General features: G+C 43.7%; 1 protein-coding gene and 1 long non-coding RNA gene across 5 annotated transcripts in view; one reads left to right on the top strand and one right to left on the bottom strand.

Annotated features, from left to right (window-relative positions):
• The window catches only part of KATNIP (katanin interacting protein), a 235,219-nt gene that overhangs the window by 144,140 nt on the left and 70,470 nt on the right, over positions 1–20,609 (top strand). For all 4 annotated transcript variants that reach the window (XR_008847228.1, XM_056536142.1, XM_056536141.1 and 1 more), the window contains one exon: positions 680–845. Coding sequence is in view for 3 of the 4 variants with exons in the window: in XM_056536142.1 (XP_056392117.1) it covers positions 680–845 (166 nt within the window). In the remaining variant the exon portion in view is untranslated. The remainder of the gene's footprint in view (positions 1–679; positions 846–20,609) is intronic.
• Positions 1–20,609, bottom strand: part of LOC130285043 (uncharacterized) — a 46,221-nt gene that overhangs the window by 10,090 nt on the left and 15,522 nt on the right. The window contains exon 2 of the long non-coding RNA XR_008847229.1: positions 653–739. This is a non-coding gene — a long non-coding RNA (uncharacterized LOC130285043). The remainder of the gene's footprint in view (positions 1–652; positions 740–20,609) is intronic.

The raw sequence follows: 20,609 nt of genomic DNA, 5'->3' as shown, positions 1-20,609 counted from the left end.
CATCGCGAGCGGGCGCTACCCGCATCGCGAATCGCATCCCGGCTGGAGACGGTATCGCAGCGCACCGGGTCAGTGGAGCTGCCCGGAGCGCTGCGGTAGCGAGAGAGAAGCGAGCGCTCCGGGGAGGAGCGGGGACCCGGAGCGCTCGGCGTAACAGTAAAGTCACCTTATGGTGGATAACCCCTTTATACTAGTTTGACCATCTGGAGGAACCGTCTGTCATATGATGCAATCAGAAAATGTTGCTTTTCCTATGGATTCTTGGTTTAGTGTTGTGGTGGTATACATTTGTACAAATGTAGAAAAGCACTAACTGCATCCAGAGCATGTGTACTGTCGGTTAGTTGGCAGAGAGTCGGCAAGTCATGTAAGGACATAGTATATTAATACATTTTGCCCTTTGACTGACTGGTCCTCTTAAAAAGCCATTTTAATTACCTCTTTATGTCCATCCCATGATCCCAAATGTGTTATAATCCTGTGTCTGCGGCATTCTGTTAAAGGAGTTCTATTGATGTTTAATCCTAGCGTCCGAAAACATATCCACTTTTATACCTTTTTTTGGTTCTCTAAAAGCTTTAAACATTTGGTAATGACATACTATACAACTTCTATATTAGAATTACCATTAACTTCGTTTTCTGTAGCATACCTGAGCTTTTTTTTGTTTGTTTTGCAGGCTCATTGATGGTGTGAACATCTCCATTGAGGATTCTCACATGTGGCTTATCCCATTTACCTGTGGAGAAAATCACACAATCACCATCAATTTTGATAAAGCTGAAACTGTTGCAGGACTGAGGTTCTGGAATTACAATAAATCTCCTGAAGACACATACAGAGGGGTAATGCTTTTTAGATTTCCTTTGTAAATGAATATAGTATCATGAGGAACCAAGAATAGACTGTTATGAGAACCTAAACTATACCTTCCATAACAGCTTGCAAACAGCAGAAAATATACCCACAGTGAGCAATAAAGAATCAATGCTGCTAATGGTTCCTTTTTTTTTTCCCTTTCATTTTCTGGAAGCTTTTCACCTTCATTTTTTTATTTTTTTATTTTTTTTTTATAATGGCTGCATGTAGCTTAGGGTCCGCATGTGATAATAACAGGTAATTGCTTCTAGTCATCATTCATTTTCTATTCAAAGAGGATATTCATCTTTAATAACAAATTACTGATCATCAAAATGAAAAGTTGAGTATGTGACCATGTATTACAGTTCAACCCCTAAGAGATGGGGTCAGTTTTCACTTTTAAATTTTTAAGTTTTAGTAAAAAAAAGCAATACTGTCTCCGCGGTAAAAACACATGTAAATTTTTTATTACTTTTGCAGTTCGGTACAATTATAACAATACCAAATTTATATAGTTTTTGTTATGTTTTTCTACTTCTAGATAGTAAGGCTAATTTTACACTGCCTTTGTGCTCCAGCGTTTTAGACAAACACTTACATTGATGTGATCTAAGGTGATACAAGGTGCTCAACTCCAGGTGCAGTTGTGCACCTACATTGGAGTGGAGGACCTGCACCTATGGATCACAATGTGGTTTCACTGCTGTGGTTAATATAAACAATGACATTAGCTAACCCTCAAAACTGATGTAAAATTGAGACATTAGCCAGTATATCCTTATATGAAGGACACACTTGAGCCCGCACACCACGCCAAGGTTTCTCAAATGATGCGGGTCCTATCAACTAACCTACCTGGCCAGATAAATAAAACCAGGAACCAATTTACGGCAGCCATAGGCCCGACTTGCAGATTGCTCCAGCGTTTTAGACCCATGTTTTTTTTTCTTTTTTATGTGCGGAACGGACACCGCCCGGTCCGGATGGATCCCATTGACTTGAAGGGGGTCTACAGGGATCCGATATTTTACCGGAGTTGTGCGGAGAAAAAAACCTAAGTTATCCGCTATCCACCAGAATAGGGGATAAGTGTCAGATCACAGGGGGTCCGACCCTGGGACCCCCCGTGATCTCCTGCCCGGTGCCTGGCTCTCTGCATGAATGGAGGCCTCGACCTCCGCACAAAGCCCCCTCCATGTTTCTCTAAGAGAGCCAGAGATACAGCTTTCATGTATCTCTGGGTCTCTCTAAAGGTGCATGGAGGGGGCGTGTCGGAGCCAGACCCCGGGTGGGAGATCGCGGAGGGTCCCATTGGTCAGACCCCCCGTGATCTGACAAATAGGGGATGAGTTGTGTTGTACCGGACTACTCCTTTCACTGGAGCACAACGTCCATGAAAACAAGCCCTAAAGCACACATCTCTGAACATGGCAATACCAGTTACACTTTATTTCTAGATCAGTGTTTTCTTCTCTTTTACTTTGCGCCGAATGAACCTAGAAGACCTCGGAGCAAAACTAACAACACCCAGTCCTGACAGATCCAATAGACTTGAAAGGGGTCTATCGGTGATCCGGTATTTTAACAAAGTTGAGACAAAGAAAAAAAATTGGATATGCCCTAATTTTTCTCGGCTTAACTTCCGTCATTCTGACGGACTGGCCGATGGAGCTCCCTTAACCTACACACAGCAGCAGTGTAAACAAGCCTTAAAGGGGTACTCCGGTGCTTAGACATCTTATCCCCTATCCAAAGGATAGGGGATAAGATGCCTGATCGCGGGAGTCCCGCTGCTGGGGACCCCTGTGATCTTGCACGCGGCACCCCGTTTATAATCAGTCCCCGGAGACCACTTCTCAGTTCCTATGCTTCCTGGCTGATGTTTTGGTCACTTTCGAATGCTGGCAGTGTTTTCACTCTAGTGGTAGCATGAGACGGAGTCTACAACACACACAAGTGGCTCAGGTAGTGCAGCTCATCAAGGATGACACATCAATGCGAGCTGTGGCAAGAAGGTTTGCTCTGTCTGCCAGCGTAGTGTCAAGAGCATGGAGGCGCTACTAGGAGACAGGCCAGTACATCAGGAGACATGGAGGAGGCCGTAGGAGGGCAACAACCCAGCAGCAGGACTGTTACCTCCGCCATTGTGCAAGATGGCAGTGCCCTGAAAAATGACCTCCAGCAGACCACAAATGTGCATGTGTCCACTCAAACGGTCACAAACAGACTCCATGAGGGTGATATGAGGGCCCAACCACCACAGGTGGGGGTTGTGCTTATAGCCCAACACCATGAAGGACATTTGGCATTTGCCAGAGAACACCAAGATTGGCAAATTCACCACTGGTGTCCTGTGCTCTTCACAGATGAAAGCAGGTTCACACTGATTACATGTGACAGGGTCCGGAGACGCAGTGGATAACGTTCTGCTGCCTGCAACATCCTCCAGCATGACCGGTTTGGTGGTGGGTCAGTAATGGTGTGGCATTTCTTTGGGAGCCGCACAGCCCTCCATGTGCTTGCCAGAGGTAGCCTGACTGTCATTAAGTACCGAGATGAGATCCTCAGACCCCTTGTGAGACCATATAGTTTTGCAGTTGGCCCTGGGTTCCTCCTGATGCAAGACAATGCTAGACGTCATGTGGCTGGACTGTGTCAGCATTTTTTACAAGAGAAAGCCATTGATGGGCCCGTCCTTTCCCCAGACCTCAATCTGATTGAGCACATCTGGGACATCATGTCTTGCTACATCCACCAACGCCACGTTGCACCACAGACTGTCCAGGAGTTGGCGGATGCTTTAGTCCAGGTCTGGGAGGACATCTCTCAGGAGACCACCCCATCAGGATCATACCCAGGAATTGTAGGGAGGTCATAGGGGCATGAGGAGGCCATACACACTACTGAGCCTCATTTTGACTTGTTTTAAGGACATTACATCAAAGTTGGATCAGCCTGTAGTGTTGTTTTCCACTTTCATTTTGAGTGGGACTCCATATCTAGACCTCCATGGGTTGATAAATTTGATTTCCATTGATAATTTTTGTGTGATTTTGTTGTCAGCACATTCAACTATGTAAAGATGAAAGTATTTCATATGATTAGTTCATTCATTCACATCTAGGATGTGTAATCTTAGTGTTCCCTTCATTTTTTTGAGCAATGTATATTAGTCCCCCCCCCCCCCCCCCCTAGGAGACTAGAATATGTGATGTCTAATGAATAAAACAATACTGTCATTTTGCTTTGGCAGGATGTAATAGGAATGAAATCATAGCCGGAAGGACTTCATTAGGCCCTCCCGGGTACCATGACAAAGATAAAATGTTCCTTTCCACTTTAGGGTATGTTCACTCTACAGAATCTCCACCTTGAGATATTTGAGATAAGATTTTCACTGGAGGGGCCACTGCTGAAATTCATCGGTGCTCGGACCGCCAAAAGAATAAAAATCTTTTTTTTTTCCACGGGTGAATTTCTGCCTCTGCATTTTTAGCCACTGGCAGTCTGACCGCTAGGACCCCCAGCAATATTCCGTAGTGGGCACCGACTCTGCTCCAGGAAATAACATTTAGCTCCCAGCACGTCAGCTGGTCGAATCCCCCCTCCATTCATCTTTTTTTTTTTTTTTTTAAACCTATTTTTATTGGTTTTCAATCAACTTGAACAACAAACAAGGAACAATCCTGTAGACCCCCCCCCCCCCTCCGCTCCCAACAAAATCATGTCAAGAAATAGCTATACAGAAACTAGGACGAACACAATTAAGGGATGGGAGGCCCGCCCAGAACAACAGTACATGAAGACCACACATAGACAATGCCATTCAAACACACATCCAAACATACCCTAGGAGCTCCTCAGTTCCAATAAGTCATTCTACGACTGAGAGGCTCCCCGAACTGGAGGATCAGTAGAGACATCCAACAAAAACCATGGAACCCAGTCAAATTTTTTCGGACATTTCCTACTAACATAAAGGTCATGGTATAATGGGACATATTTATTAACTAGGGCTATCCACCGTTCCCGAGGGGGTGAGGACACATCCTTCCAGGCCATCACTGTAACTTTGCGTGCACAAAACAAAAGGAAACTGACCAAAATGCGCCTGTAAGAGCCCGTCACCAACGCATTAATAACCCCCAGCAAACATACCTCCGGCATTAAAACAAAGGGGAATTCTTAGTGAGCCGACAAGAACGTCATGACCTGCCTCCAAAAGGGCACAACGCAGGAGCAAGTCCAAACCGCATGTAGAAAGGTGCCCCTCTTTCTCCCACACCTAAAGCAGACCTCCAACCCAGAGACCCCCATCCGATGCAGTCTAACTGGGGTATGGTACAAACGAAGGACAAACCTGGATTGAATGAGCATATCCCGAGCACTAACTACTGTAGGATAACACGTCTTAACAACCTCCTTCCACATATCCTCTGAAAGACTGGGAATATCCTCGACCCACTTCAACTGCGCCACAGCAAACTGGTCTGCAGTAACTCATAACTCTGGGTTAGAGGCTTAGCCAGGTAAGTGGTCCCCAGGAGCATCTCCGCTTCATTAAAGACAGGGGTAACTTCCAAGGAACCAAACTGCGCAGAGACTGCATGTCTCAACTGAAGATACCGGAAGTGGGCATCCTGAGGGACATTGAAACGTTCTCTAACCTCTGCAAATGACAGAAAGACACAGTCATCTCCAAACAGGTGCATGGCAAATTTGATTCCCAGTGAGCTCCAAAATCCAGCTGCTTCCAACTCCCGTAGGTGTTACAAATGTGGATTACCCCACAGGGGTGCTCTGAGAGACAACCGGCTGAGGAAAGAGTCCAGTAACCACCGACCAGGCCGCCACCACCGTCTTAATAGGGGCCCGTAAAGATAGAGAAGGAACATACCTGTATAATGCATTAGTCAGTGTTTCATAGGAACCCAGGAGAGCCCCTGCCAAAGCCGTGAAGGCATTGGAATGGTCCAGGTCGATCCACCAGGCCGCGTACACCAGCTGTGTTGCTTAGGCACCTGGAGCAGAGCCTTTCCCAAACTCATAGGTTTATTCTGCCAGTAGAAGGATCTCAGCCCGGTTTAGTTTAACAAAAAAAAAACCTTGGGAGGAACAATAGGGGACAGGTGAAAGAGGTAGAGGAACTTGGGGAGAAAGATAATTTTGAAAATGTTAACCCTACCAGCCAAGGACAAAGGTAAGGAGTCCCACGCCTGCAACCGGATAAGTGTAGTTTTGAGTAGGGGATCTAAATTAAGACCATAAACTCATAGTTGTTAGGGGACATCTCCACTCCCAAATATTTAAAGCGGGACACTGCCTGTAACCCATTAGGGAGTAGAGAGGGCAGAACCCCGATATGGGACAAGGACATTATGGATGATTTAGCCCAGTTAACCCGCAGACCCAAAACCTCTCCAACAGACAAAATAAAGCATGAAGGGAGTCCCCTACGTCAGCCAAGTACATTAACGTATCATCTGCAAATAAAGATATCTTCTCGTCAGGGAACCCCTAGTGATCCCCTTAATCGAGGTAGAAGAGCGAACTGCCGCGGTCAGGGGCTCTACAGCTAAAGCAAAGAGAAAGGGAGATAGTGGGCACCCTTGCCTAGTGCCCCTGCCCAACTGAAATGGCTTGGAGATCTCTAAATTAGCGTGTACCCCATAATTATAGGAGCTCCCATGCACACCACAGACAACACGGACAGACAGCAAAGACAGAACACCGCCAGCCAAACAGCAAAAACAGATAGGAACAGACAACAAAGACTGCATACCACCGAACAACAAAAACAGATAACAGGAAAACATCCCCCGAAACAAATCCCTATGTAACACTAACTAAACCAGTCCAGACCTTTACCCCAAACTAGAAAATCTTAGCAGGCAAGTGTGGGACTACATACAACCTCCAACCGCCACCTCCCGCCCACCCAGTAAACTTAAGTCAAGACCCCCTGACCCACTAACCAAGGAATCCCTGGGGGGAACTCGAAGCTCGGACAGCTAACTCTTCCAGCCTATCCACTAACTAACTAAGAGAGCAGGCAGTCCATCAGAAACATCAGTCCGGCGGCTGAGCCGCCCTAGGGGCGAACTCCACCCACTGAATCGCCTCCACAGGTGAGGTGAAAAATTTGGTAGTGCGTCCATCCACCACCCTCAGCCGAGCCGGATACAACATGGCATATCGATATCCCTTGGAGCGGACATCCATAAATTGAGTGCATTGCTTTCTCAGTTCCACAGAGAAGTCCGGGTAGAAGGAGACTCTGCTATCGCCAAAGAGCACTTCTCCCTTAATTCTCACTGCACTCAGGATAGCGTCTCTGTCTTTAAAGTGAAGAATCCTTGCTAGGAACAGCCGAGGAGGCCCCCCCGGGCAACAGGGGTCTGGCAGGGACCCTATTGGCCCGCTCCATGGAGAAGAAGGGGGACAAGGTATCCGCAGGCAGCAACTCTTCCAAGAACCAGGATTCCAGAAGCCAGGAATGCCACAGGATCAGCACCTTCCGCCTTCTCAGGGAGGCCCACCAGCCGGACATTGTGACGCATCAGGTGGTTTTCAAAGTCATCATCTCTATCCAACATACCCCAAAACTGCCGCTGTAGCTCAGAAATCTGTTGAGGGATAGGTTGGAGAGTATACTCATTCGTAGAGACTCTGTTCTCCACCTCCTTGGTGCGTTCTCGTAGCTTTTGAGTCTCATGGCGTAGAATGACAAATTCCTGTCTAAGCTCGGCCACTTTAGTGATCAGTATGACAGGAGGTAATGTGGACAGAATTTCGGTAAAGCGAAGGTCCATGAGTCCCATCATATGGTAGTCGGTCTGGAGAAGGAAGGGAGGACGACTAAGAGGGACGGTCCACACCAGACCCAACCTGGAGAGGCAAGGCGCTGTCCGACGGCTCCGCAAACCTGGAAAACTGACTTAAGGTCCTAGCATTCATCTTTGGTAGAAATTGTAGTTTGGGCCTCAGAATCACGCTGGGAGCAGCCACCAGCCTCAGAGTGGCCGCCATCCGAGGAAGCATCATCATCCATATCAGGAAGAAACACCCCAACTCCCGAATTGTTGTGCTTGTATCTGCCCCTGGAGCCTCCCATGGTAGAGCACAGGCACCCAGCAGAGAAGTAGGGGCAAAGTAAGATACCAGTAGTGAGAAATACACCCTGCGGCACTCAGAGCACACCTCTCCCTGTAACATAGCACAAAGTCCCACACCAAAGAGCGCAGCAGCGAGGGTGGCAGGGCACTTGCAGTAACAGAAGCACAGTCCCTCACAGAGGAGGTTAAAAGAGCAGCAGCAGAGCCAGTGATCCACACTTCAGCCCACTACAAGTCCAAGCAAGAAAACAGGTAGATGCACAGCCCCCAGGGCCAGGTATACAGCGTGATGGTGAATGTACCCACTGTCTCCAATTGTGGAAATGGCAATCGGAATGCCAGAGCACTGGAATCCCGCTGCCCAGCCGCACCAAGAGCTGGGGTTGCCAAGGAAACTGAGACGAGGCCCCGCCCATGAAGGCCAGTAATGGTGGGCCTCAAGTCCTGTAACCCTGGAGCCTCCGGGACTTCAGCAAAGGAGAGGGGACACCCAGGGCACCTCACCGCAGGCTCCAAACTGCGCTGGACCCCTTCAAAGACCGCTGGCCTACCGACTCCACCGCCGCACTCTCTCTCTCCACAGTCCGGTCCCACGTGGAGATCGCGTCCCGTTTCCGGCACCAGAGCGGAGCCGCAACCACACAGCAGCTGTCCCAGGTGTCCCCGGAGTCCTTCGGCACCCTCCGGTGAGTTTTACCGGGGGTCAGGGGGGAGATTTTCAGGGTGATATCACCGGGTGAGCGGGAGCACAGCAGCGACACGTCTCCTCAGCTCCCCGTGCAGGCCACACCCCTCCCCATTCATCTTGATAGGAGAGGAAGAGATACAGTGTTAGTCTGTCTCCGCCTCTCTCATAAAGATGCCAGCGGGTGTTTCAACCAGCTGACATGCTGGGTATGAAACGCGCATTAGCACAGCATAGCCAGGGCCCGTGCAGGAGTTTGGGAAGGGTTCCCAGTGGTTGGACCCCCGAAATCAGACCCTTATCCCCTATCCTGTGGGTAGGGGATACATTTTTGGACATCTTCTTTAACAGAATTCTCATGCACACCAATGTTCGATTAGTGCAGCGGAGATTCTGTGGTGTAAACATACTGTTACTCTGTGGGTTTATTCTCTTTACCTATTTATCCCCTATCCACAGGAATTTGGCAATGTTTGGAAGCTGCATAGAGAAGGAATAGAGCGGTCCACTATGTTAAATTGAGGCACAGTTTACCATCATTCCCAGGATCAGTGGAGGTTCCAGCGGTTGGACCATCACCAGTCCACTAGTTATCCCCTGTATCCTCTGGATAGCTTAGAACTTGCTGAAGGGGACCTGTGGCCAACCTCCAAAAATAGATAGCTTATGCCTTAATCAAACCCTTTTTTTTTTTTACATTTTCTTAATATGCCCTTCTGAGATATGAGGGTTTATAGACTATCTATTCAGGGAATTAGTCAGATGGGTGTGGATTTCATTTAAAAAAATGTGATAGGCGGGATCGTATAGTCAGGGGGTGTGGATGTTTTACATTGGGGTGGTGTTTACCTAATACACTTCCCCTGGCTGTATAATCCCTCCCATCTCTTGATATTCACTTCCATCATTAAAATTGAGTTCCTGCCCATCTGACTGATTCCCTGAATTGTCAGACAAACTATAAACCCTCATATCTTGGGAAGAGAAGGATATATAAAGAAAGATAATGCAGTCTTATTTTTATGGTTGGCCACAGGTCTTCTTTAATAATCTATTTGTCCTGTTTAAGGAATAGTGGAGCTATAGAATCTGAATAGTGATCCCTGGGGACAGACTTCTCAGACTTGATTGCATTATGAGACAAATAGGATCAAAAGAGCAGAGGATATAAAAGTAGACCTTTCGGGTGAACATGTTACCTTATATTAGGACAGCACATTACTGCTCTGTGACCATGGGGGAGATTTATCAAAACCTGTCCAGGGGAAACGTTGCTGAGTTGCCCATAGAAACCAATTAGATAGCTTCTTTCATTTTTTAAATGGCCTCTGAAAAATGAAAGAAGCGATCTGATTGGTTGCTATGGGCAACTTTTCCCCTGGACAGGTTTTGATAAATCTCCCCCCATATGCCTATTAGTCAACAGCACAAAAGTGGTTTAGCTAATTGTTATTGATTAAAGAGAATATGTCAGATTTCTCAATATGACTATTCACAGCGCCATACTTTTAGATTTGGGCTATGCAAATCAGCCGCAAGTGTTCAAGCGTGAGGGTGGTCATTTAGAGTGCCTAGTATTTCCTTCCATCCCATGTCCTGGCTTGCCTCCTCCGGCATTTGATTGACAGCCTCGGTGCTGTAGGGATGAAAATGCTTGGCACTTGACGCGATCAGCCCCACCCTGTGGGCACTTACTGCTCATCTGCATGCTTTTGCTATTGTAAAGTTATGATTATGAAGGAGATTCTAACCACTACCCACTATGTGATATCATCCAGCAATTCCCATTTAAACCGCACAGCTAACTCCTAGTCATTACTTCTATTAATTAGTGGACACAAAGGGGGGATTCACTGATCCCTGCGTGAGTGCAGAGTGGAAAAAATGCACTAAATAGTTGTGTAAGCTCAGTTGTTTTTTTTTTTTTTTTTCCCGCAAAGTGGCAGTTTGCACTACATTTGTTGTGCAAAGACAGGGCTTGGGCAAAAAATGTGCAGTTTTGTCACTACCGAGGCGCAGGAAATGATAAATTCCTCTCCTCTTTCTAGCCAATGTAGGGGCAAACTTGTACCTCTGTCCTTTCATAGGACAGCATATTCAGGTGAATTTGTAATTCATTGATGTGGATGTTTTATGTATACCTGTAAAGCTGAGCACATCCTTGCTAAAAGGTCGTATTGCCAAGGGAACCGGGTGACGCTCAGCAAATTCCACACACGAGTCTACCTTTAATTAGTAAGATGGGTGCACAGAACTGCTTAGTGTCATACGGTTGCCTCGATAACTCAACCGCCAAGTGTGGGCCTGAAGAATGGATGGGAGCTCTGGTTTAAAGATACATTTATATCCTATTTAGTACAAAATAAAAGCAGTGCATTTTGAAATCTATTTAACCTTTTTCGCAAAGATAATGGTGGGGGATTCATCAATGTATCTTATAGTAAGATTCTCTGTGTTGCTCATAGCAACCAATCACAGCTCAGCTTTCATTTTACCAGAGAAATATGGGAGCACAGCTTTGGTTGCTATGGGCAACGAAGAAAATCATACTATTAGACAATGTCTTTTCATACCTATGAACATATGCTTTAAACTAGGGCTGCAGCTAACTATTATTTTAATAATCGATTAGTTGTCAATTATTTCATTAATTAATCGAAAAAAATGTCAAAATTAGAAAAAAAGGGTTCAGCTGATATTACTTGAACAATTATGTACAATGGCCATATTAAGTTGCTAGCATGTACGGGATCATTATTAACCTCTTAAGGACCCATGACGTATGCGTACGTCATGAGTCCCGGTCCTGCGATATAACGCGGGGTCACACACTGCAACACACATGGGGCATGTGTAGAGCATTTGCACCCTGGTGTCTGCAGAAGACACTAGGGTGCAATGCTCTGCACATAACCCCATGTGTATAGCAGTGTGTGTAGTACACACTATATACTAATACTGGCCCCACCAAGCTTACTGTTGCAGACTGTAATGACAGAGACCCATGCCACTCGTCTGTCACTATCTCCTTCCACACTGGGAATATCCACAGCCCAGCTGACAGCCTCCCCCAGCTAGCCCCGGAGATTGGAGAAGTAGTCCCGGAGCCGGGGCAGATCTCTGCCGGTCTCCAGCAGCCCGGTGTGCTTCTCCTGAGCTGTGAGCAGCAGCTTATCCCGCAGCAACAGCGCCGCAACCGCATCCAGCGGCATTTGCCTGGGCTCTGGGACTGGGGTCAGGTACTGTTGACTTAAAGACGCTGTGGCGGTGTGGGATTTGCCAGACCTGCAGACACAGCGCCCTAACGCCCGCACTACCTGCTGCAGCCTCATGACTGCCGGCGCCCGGCATTCCTTTGCAACAAATTGGCCAAAAATTAGATAACGGGATTCCTCGACGACGAATGCCGTTATAGAATTTTATCGATAACGTTGATTAATCGTTGCAGCCCTACTTTAAACAATTACTACAGAAATATAATTTTAAATCTTGGCATAATATAAGTGTGCTTCACTGGAACACATGTCCAATGTTTTGTGAATAACCTAGATATCCAAAAACTTCCTTTGATCTTTTCTGATGTCAATAAAAATCATTGTATATAAACATTTATATATTATGGGTTTATAGTGTGGGTGAACCGTATTACAATGAGGTATCGCTTACCCAGATCCGTGGTCCGGCTCCAGAGATACTCGTTGTATAAGCCTCCTTTGCTAATAACAGACTATGTGGGTAGGGTGGACCTGGCATGCTGGGTATGCATTCAAACCTTATAATCTGCAGTTGGGGGTTTTGCTGCACAGTGTCCTCAACAAAATCGGCATTGCTGCTAATTTAGGGTGGGTTTTGACTTCTGCATTGAAGGTCATAGCCAAGGTTTTTTTTTTTTGTTAGAACTGTATTGTACACTTGGGATGTGGTCAAGGGTTACTGTTAGAGTGAGATGTGTGAAATCTGCTTGACAGGTATACTTACAGGGGAGTACAGGCCCCCCTTCATAAATGCTATTGTCAGGAAAGCTACTCACAGATAATAACCAATTGTTTCCAAATGATCAGTTACTTTACAATACGTCATTGTAATTTTGCTGACAGCCACTGTTTGATTTCATGCCCGGTGAGATACTATTGAGTTATATCATAGCACAGAGAAATGAAATATAGATTTCCTGTAGAAGAGAATTCACGTGAGTTTTCATCTTTGTGTTCCAAAAAAACAATACCAAAGGACAAAACAGTCACGAAGTAGATCAGGCACTTTCTTTATAAATGCATACTTTATACAGTAAATGTATATGATGTTGATGGAGTTATTGGGAAATATTGATGTACTTTTTTTATTTAAATATTGCTATGAGGCGAAAGTTACTTGACCTTAAGTCACTATTAAAGGGAAAAAAAAATATTTTTATTTTTTAAATCAACTGGTGCCATAAAGTTGAACAGATTTGTAAATTACTTCTATTAAAAAAATCTTAATCCTTCCAGTACTTTTTAGCTGCTGAATACTACAAAGGAAATTCTTTTCTTTTTGGAACACAGAGCTCTATGCTGACATCACGAGCACAGTGCTCTCTGCTGACATCTGTCCATTTTAAGAACTCTCCAGAGCAGCATATGTTTGCTATGGGGATTTTCTCCTACTCTGGACAGTTCTTAAAATGGACAGAGATGTCAGCAGAGAGCACTGTGCTCGTGATTCAGCAGAGAGCAGTATGTTCCAAAAAGAAAATAATTTCCTCTGTAGTATTCAGCAGCTAACAAGTACTGGAAGGATTAAGATTTTTTAAAAGAAGTAATTTACAAATCTGTTTAACCTTATGGCACCAGTAAATTAAAAAAGTTTCCACCGGAGTACCCCTTTAAGGTGTTTTTATAAAGATTTGAAGTCTTAATTCTGTGTTTGCACATTAAATTTAAAATTTTTGAGCCCTGTTTTTTTGAAAATCACAGCAAAAACTGTAAAAACGCAAGAAATTCACTGTGTGAACACAGCCTCAGGGGAGGTATATAACTACTATATATCCTGATCCCGTAGAGATCGAATCCGCATACAGATAGGTCTCGGGGGTCTGTGAACGGCTAGAAAGGGAACTGGTAGGTGATGAGGTGATGCTGTAATTCACAGGAAGTCAGCTGACCCATGACTTGACTTCCTTGTGACACATTAAGCAGAGTGATTTTCTGTGATTTAAACTGGTAACCACATGACCAAATTACAGAAACAAAACACATAGATGCAGCTGTGCTGTATGCTAGTGATGGTGGGTGTGCATGATGTGGACAAAAAGAAGCAAAAACCGGAGTGGTATCGCCGTGTGCATAAATGTCCGAACTATAAAAATATAATGTTAATTAAGGAAGTATGAAGAGAGACAAGCACACTCACTGCACAAAATTGCTTCATCTGTATGCTTTATTGTGAGATTGCAGCATCAGGAACGAACCCAAGTGTGCAGGGGGATGACAAGTGGAGGAGGTATTCTTGAGCTACTGAACCGTTTCGCGCTACATGCGCTTCATTAGGCCCCTACTATGTAACAGGTTAGAAGGCAGGTCTAAAAAGGCCCCATACAGACATGTTTCCTTGGTAACATATAAACAAAATAATCACATTACACCAAGTGAAAAACAAAAAACAAAATAAGGTGCCCAATTAAAAACAATGTGCAACTAACTTGTAGTTAGTTGCACATTGTTTTTAATTGGGCACCTTATTTTGTTTTTTGTTTTTCACTTGGTGTAATGTGATTATTTTCACAGGATGACAGAAGGAATCTTTACAAAAAAAAAAAAACGCTCCTCTCATTCCGGTCGTTCAGACCGAGTGGACCAGTTGCGTCAAGGTGCATAATCCAAAACACTTCCTTCTGTACTAATTGCAGATCTTTATCTCTGAACTTCACAGCTTTTTTTACCCTCTCTAGGGCTGCAAACTGTAATGTATCAGGATGGCCACCATGTACAACGTTCATTTGTGTATGAATCGGGAGGCTCCAATGCCTGTTCGTAGAGAACGGAGATGTTCTCTCACTCTATGAAAGAGAGGTCTTCCCTATATAGTAAAAACAGCAACCACAGACTAGGTAGTAGACCGTGTGTGTGGATCAGCAGGTAATGAATTGATTCATGAGAAGTTGCCCTGGGGTCTAGAAGTACTTAACCAGTCACTGGCAGAGTTTTGTTACGTTTATAGATGACGACTGACCTGTTCATAGTAATTTTTCTAAGATCTTCGTCCTTTTCTAGCATGTACCAATTATTCAGAATCGCCTGCTTTATATTGTTATTCATTGCAGTGTTTTGAAAGGAAAATACACACCTATTTAATTTTTTTCTTGGGTTTCTTTTTTAAATAGCACCTCATGTCTTATACTATTAGTACTCAACCTTGCTTGGTTTATGACATCTTCTAGGTACCCTCTTTGTTGGAATATCTCAGCCAGTTCAGAAGCTTGCTGCTGGTAAATCGCACTGCTATTGTTAATGCGCTTTAAGCGAATGAACTAACTGAAGGCAATATTGTTTTTTAATATGAGTAGGATGGGAAGAATCGTAGTGTAATAGGGAGTTTTTTTTGAGATGGGCTTCCTGAAACCAGATGTAATAATGCGATCATTTTCAATGTCGATCTGTATGTCCAGGAACTCCAAAACATTGCCACCAAAATTAGAGGTAAATTGCATATTTACATTGTTGACTTCATTTAAATATGTCACAGCATTATCATATTCATTTTTTGAGCCCTCCCATATTATGAAGATATCATCCACATATCTGTGAAAGGATTTAATATGGCGAGTGTAGGGGTTTCTGGACCTAAGGATATAATCAGTCTCAAAAATGGTGTGGAAGATATTTGCATATGAGCTCAAAATGGATGTGCCCATTGCCGTGCCTTGTAATTGCTTATACCTTTGGTCAGAAAAAACGTAATAGTTGTTGAAGAGAATGAATCTAACGGAGTAAGTGACAAAATCTGTGAAACCTGTGGATTTTTCTGTGTGTTGCAGAAACCGACGGACAGCCTGGACATCCGCATCCTGAGGGATGCGGGTGTACAGGCTCTCGACGTCGATCGATGCTAAAGCATAACCTTTCTGCCAATGACAGCCATCCACCAGAACAAGCAGATCTCCAGTGTCTTTCAGGTATGATGGAATGGAAGGTAGGAGGGGAGCCAAGAGCCAATCTACATAACTGGATAGACTTTCAGTAGGGGAATCAATCCCTGCCACTATAGGGCGACCCGGAGGGGGGCTGACAGGTTTGTGCACCTTTGGTAGAATATACCAATAAGGCTTACTGGGGTCAGGGACAATAATTTTTATGCCATTTTAACTGAGAGTATATTAGCTTGTGAATATTTATGGAGTAGAGACCAGAGCTCATCAAGTGTTTTAACTGTGGGGTCTTTAAAAAGTTTTTCATAAACCAAAACATCTCTTAATTGATGGAACACTTCATTATTGTAGTCTTCCCTCCACCACAGGATGACCGAACCTCCCTTGTCGGCTTTCGATCTAACAATATCATCTCTACTTAACAATTCATCCAATGCCTTTTTTTCATTGGTAGGGGGTTTGGTTGCACTGAGGGATAAATTAGTGCTTTCTCATCTTTGCACACCGATCTATAGAACAGATTGATAGCACCCCCTGGAACAATGGGTGGGTTAAAGTGTGAGGGATTGCCACCCAGAAATGCCTCATTATCATCAATAGTGTGATCACTGACATTAGTTTTTTCAGCTAATTCCATTAACTCAGTTAAACAATTATCTTCATATTCACTGAACTCCTGAACGATTTTAAAACCTAAATGTCCTATTGTGCACTTTATTTCACCTTCCAACTTAATCTCTTCTGCTCGATTTTTATTAGATTTTATGCATGCAAAGAACTTTTTTAAATTAATTTTACAGATCCCCTTGAAAAAGTCTATCTCAAAGACAGTGTAGTTCAAATTCTTGACAAGTCGAAAATTTAACCCCCTACCTAAAGCTGAAATACAGTAACTGCTCAAAGGAATGTCAGATAGGTTAGTCATGATATTATTGACAGTCACTAACGCCACATCACAGTTTTCCTTTTCTTGGGCTGCTTCTTTTGATTTACTACTTCTGCGCCCTCTCCTGATTCCCCAACTAAAGGGACATTCTCGGCAGCAGATTGTCGTGGTAGATTGACCCTGGGGTGGCATCATCGGAGCCACTTGATTCCGACTCACTAGTCATATAATCCGTTACTTTGCTTTTCTTCCAATTTAACTGGCTTGTTCACATTACGTCTTCTGTATTGACGTGACGTTTTTTTTTAAATTATTATTATCGGTGATCACTTGTAAAGAATCAACATAGTTTTTTTTCCCTTAGGAACTTGTCTTTTTTAACATACTTTATGGTGGTTTTGCAGATGGATAAGCTTCTTCTCCAGACTCCAGTTTTCTTCGCTCACCTTTCACTCTACAGAGCTCCACTGTTACCTTTTCATATTCACTATTATTTTTATTCAAAACTAGCTCCTGTAGGTTTAGTGAGTGTTGAATATGCAGATAGTCCCAGCTTTTCAAAAAATCTTTGTCATCAGTGAACTGTGAGGAACACTCTGCTGTGAGGTGTCAGCAGAGAGCACCGTGGACAGGACAAAAAAGAAATTCAAAAAGAAAAGCATTTCCTCTGTATTATACTGCAGCTAATAAGTACTGAAAGGATTAAGATTTTTTAAATAGAAGTAATTTACAAATCTGATTAACTTTCTGGCACCAGTTCATAAAAAAAAAAAACTCCACCAGAGTACCCCTTTAAGCCCCTTGGTGTGCATTTTTTGGCTATAGGCTTGAAGGGAATTGGCCATCCAGAAGAGATGGATCTATCTCTCAGCGAGTGAGGAGATTTTGAACTCCAGGGTTTTAATGCTCATCACCTGGAGCTCATCCTGTGTCTCACAAGACGTAAAGAATACCTCCGCGTCAGACCTCCCTGCACTGACTGCCGTGTCCATATTGGAAGGGTTAATGTCAATATCCATAATTGGAATAAGTGTCCACTATTGGCATGCTCTAGGTTCTGCAGAAACAATTCTCAACGACAAATCCAAGAGGTACCTGGCACTGCTTCGTGGTTACACACAATATATTAATACCTTCTTAGGACAGTAAAGGCAGCTGCTCCGTACAATACAGTAGTGGTGGTGCTAGCTCGGTATGGAAAAGACACAGTGTTCATAGGTAGGTATGAAGAGAGACAAGTGCACTCACCGCAAAAATTGCTTCATCTGTATGCTTTATTGTGAGATTCCAGCATCAGGAACGGAGCCAAATGTGCAGGGGGACGACAGGTGGAGGAGGTATTCTTGGGCTACGGAAACATTTCACACTTGGTGTAATGTGTTTATTTTGTTTATATGTTACCAAGTAAACATGTCTGTATGGGGCCTTTTTAAACCCACCTTCTCACCTATTATGTAGTAGGGGCCTAATGAAGTGCACGTAGCGTGAAACGGTTGCATAGCCCAAGAATACCTCCTCCACCTGTCGTCCCCATGCACACTTGGCTCCGTTCCTGATGCTGGAATCTCACAATAAAGCATACAGATGAAGCAGTTTTTTGTGGTGAGTGCACTTATATCTCTTCATACCTACCTATGAACACTGTGTCTTTGCCATACCGAGCTAGCACCACCACTACTGTATTGTACGGAGCAGCTGCCTTTACTGTCCTAAGAAGGTATTATTATATTGTGTGTAATCACAAAGCAGTGCCAGGCACCTTTTCTACTCTTGGATTTGTCGTTGATAATGTTAATTAAACCGCACGGTCAATGGCGTACACGTAAAGAAATTCCAAAGTCTTAAATTGCGTATTTTTGGTGACTTTGTATACCCTGACAAAATGTATAAAAAGAGATCAAAAGTCCTATCAAAACAAAAATGGTAAAGATAAAAACTTCAGATCACTGCACAAAAAATGAGCCCTCATACGTCCCTGTATGTGGAAAAATGAAAAAGTTGAAGGTAGAGATGAGCAAACTTCCAGTAATTCGATTAGTTACAAACTTCTCGGCTCGGCAGTTGCCGACTTTAGCCTGCATAAATGAGTTCAGCTTTCAGGTGCTCCGGCAGGCTGGAAAAGGTGGATACAGTCCTACGAGAGAGTCTTCTAGGACTGTATCCATCTTTTCCAGCCCACCGGAGCACCTGAAAGCTGAACTAATTTATGCAGGCTAAATTCAGCAAACGCTGAGCCGAGAAGTTTGTGACGAATCGAATTATTGTAAGTTCGCTCATCTCTAGTTATAGGGGTCAGAAGATGACAATTTTACACATACTAATTTTGTTGCATGTACTGTAATTTTAGTAGTAAAATAAAATAAAACCTATATATGGACCTACAGAATAAAGATAAGGTGTCATTCTTACCGAAAAGTGCACTGTGTAGAATCGGAAGCCCCCAAAAGTTACAAAATTTATTTTTTTATTTTTTGCCCCACAAATATAGTTTTTCTGATTTTGGAAAATATCAAAGTCCAAAAATGAAAAAAAAAAAAGTTATGGTCCTTAAAAGGGGTATTCCGTTGGAAAACTTTTTTTTTGTTTTTTGTTTTTTTAAATCAACTGGTGGCAGAAAGTTAAACAGATTTGCAAACTACTTCTATTAAAAATTCTTAATCCTCCCAGTACTTATTAGCGGCTGTATACTGCAATTTATTTTCTGTCACGACCACAGTGCTCTCTGCTGACACCACTGTCCATTTTAGGAACTATCCAGAGCAGCATATGTATGCTATGGGGATTTTCTCCTGCTCTGGACAGTTCCTGACATGGACAGAGGTGTCAGCAGAGAGCACTGTGGTTGTGACAGAAAGCAAATCCGAAAAGAATTTCCTCTGTAGAATATAGCCGCTAATAACTACTGGAAGGAATAAGAATTTGTGATAGAAATAATTTACAAATCTGTTTAACTTTCCGGCACCAGTTGATTTAAAAATAAAAAAAGAAAAAAGTTTCACACCGGAGTTAACGGTAAAGTGTGAATGAACATAAGTTTTCTCCATCTTTTTTGTTGGAACATGAACAGTACAGGGGGATATTTCCATATTTCAGGATGCAAATGTTATTTTTGGTAAGATGAAGTTATACGATTTTCTAGTTTACTCTATGTATCAATGCTTCACGGTTTGACGATCTCTGCTCGTGGTCATTCAATATGAACCTTCACTTTTTTAGTCCTAAGGGATAAAGATCTGTCCTGTTCATGTGGTTATCACACAGGTTCCTTTATGTCATACACAGTCTGATCTGTCAATGCATTAGAAATACCAAGTGGTACCACATTTGTTTCTTGACTCCGAGCTTTAATACTGTACTTAACTTCCTATTATATTTTCATACCCTCCTCCATAGGTTTATTCCTATTTCATATCACTCATGAAAGTAGAAGGATATTGTTTTCTCCTGCCACTTAAAGGGTAGTCTGGCTAATAACAACGTAGCCCCTATTCACAGGATAAGAGGGTCAGACCCCTTCCCGTGATCTCTTGCCTGGCGCCCTGGCTCTCTGAGATGAACGCATGCTACAGACGGCTAGCCCTCCATTCATTTGTATGCCCAAGTACAGCATTTGGGGCTCTCCGGTGCTCCCATAGAAATTAATGAAGTACATGTTCTCTGTAACACGCGCTCCTCTCAGAGAGCCAGAGTGCCAAGCACTAGATCGTAGGGGGTCCCACCGGTTAGACCCCCGCACGATCAGACTCTTATCTCCTATCCTGTGGATAGGGGATAGGTTGTCTTTCACCAGACTACCCCTATAACACACAGTAGGATTTAAGGTGGCATGAGGTGCCATTGGTTTAGCATTGCACCATGAAATAGTACATGTTCACGCATACTGCTGCATAAACAAACATACAAAAAGTAATCTTCTTCTTCAAGAGGGGAATATAC

The sequence above is a fragment of the Hyla sarda genome, chromosome 8 (assembly GCF_029499605.1).
Source record: "Hyla sarda isolate aHylSar1 chromosome 8, aHylSar1.hap1, whole genome shotgun sequence".
Taxonomy (NCBI): Eukaryota; Metazoa; Chordata; class Amphibia; order Anura; family Hylidae; genus Hyla; species Hyla sarda.
The sequence above is the reverse complement of the archived record's forward strand: the minus strand, read 5'-3'. Positions and strand labels throughout refer to the sequence as shown.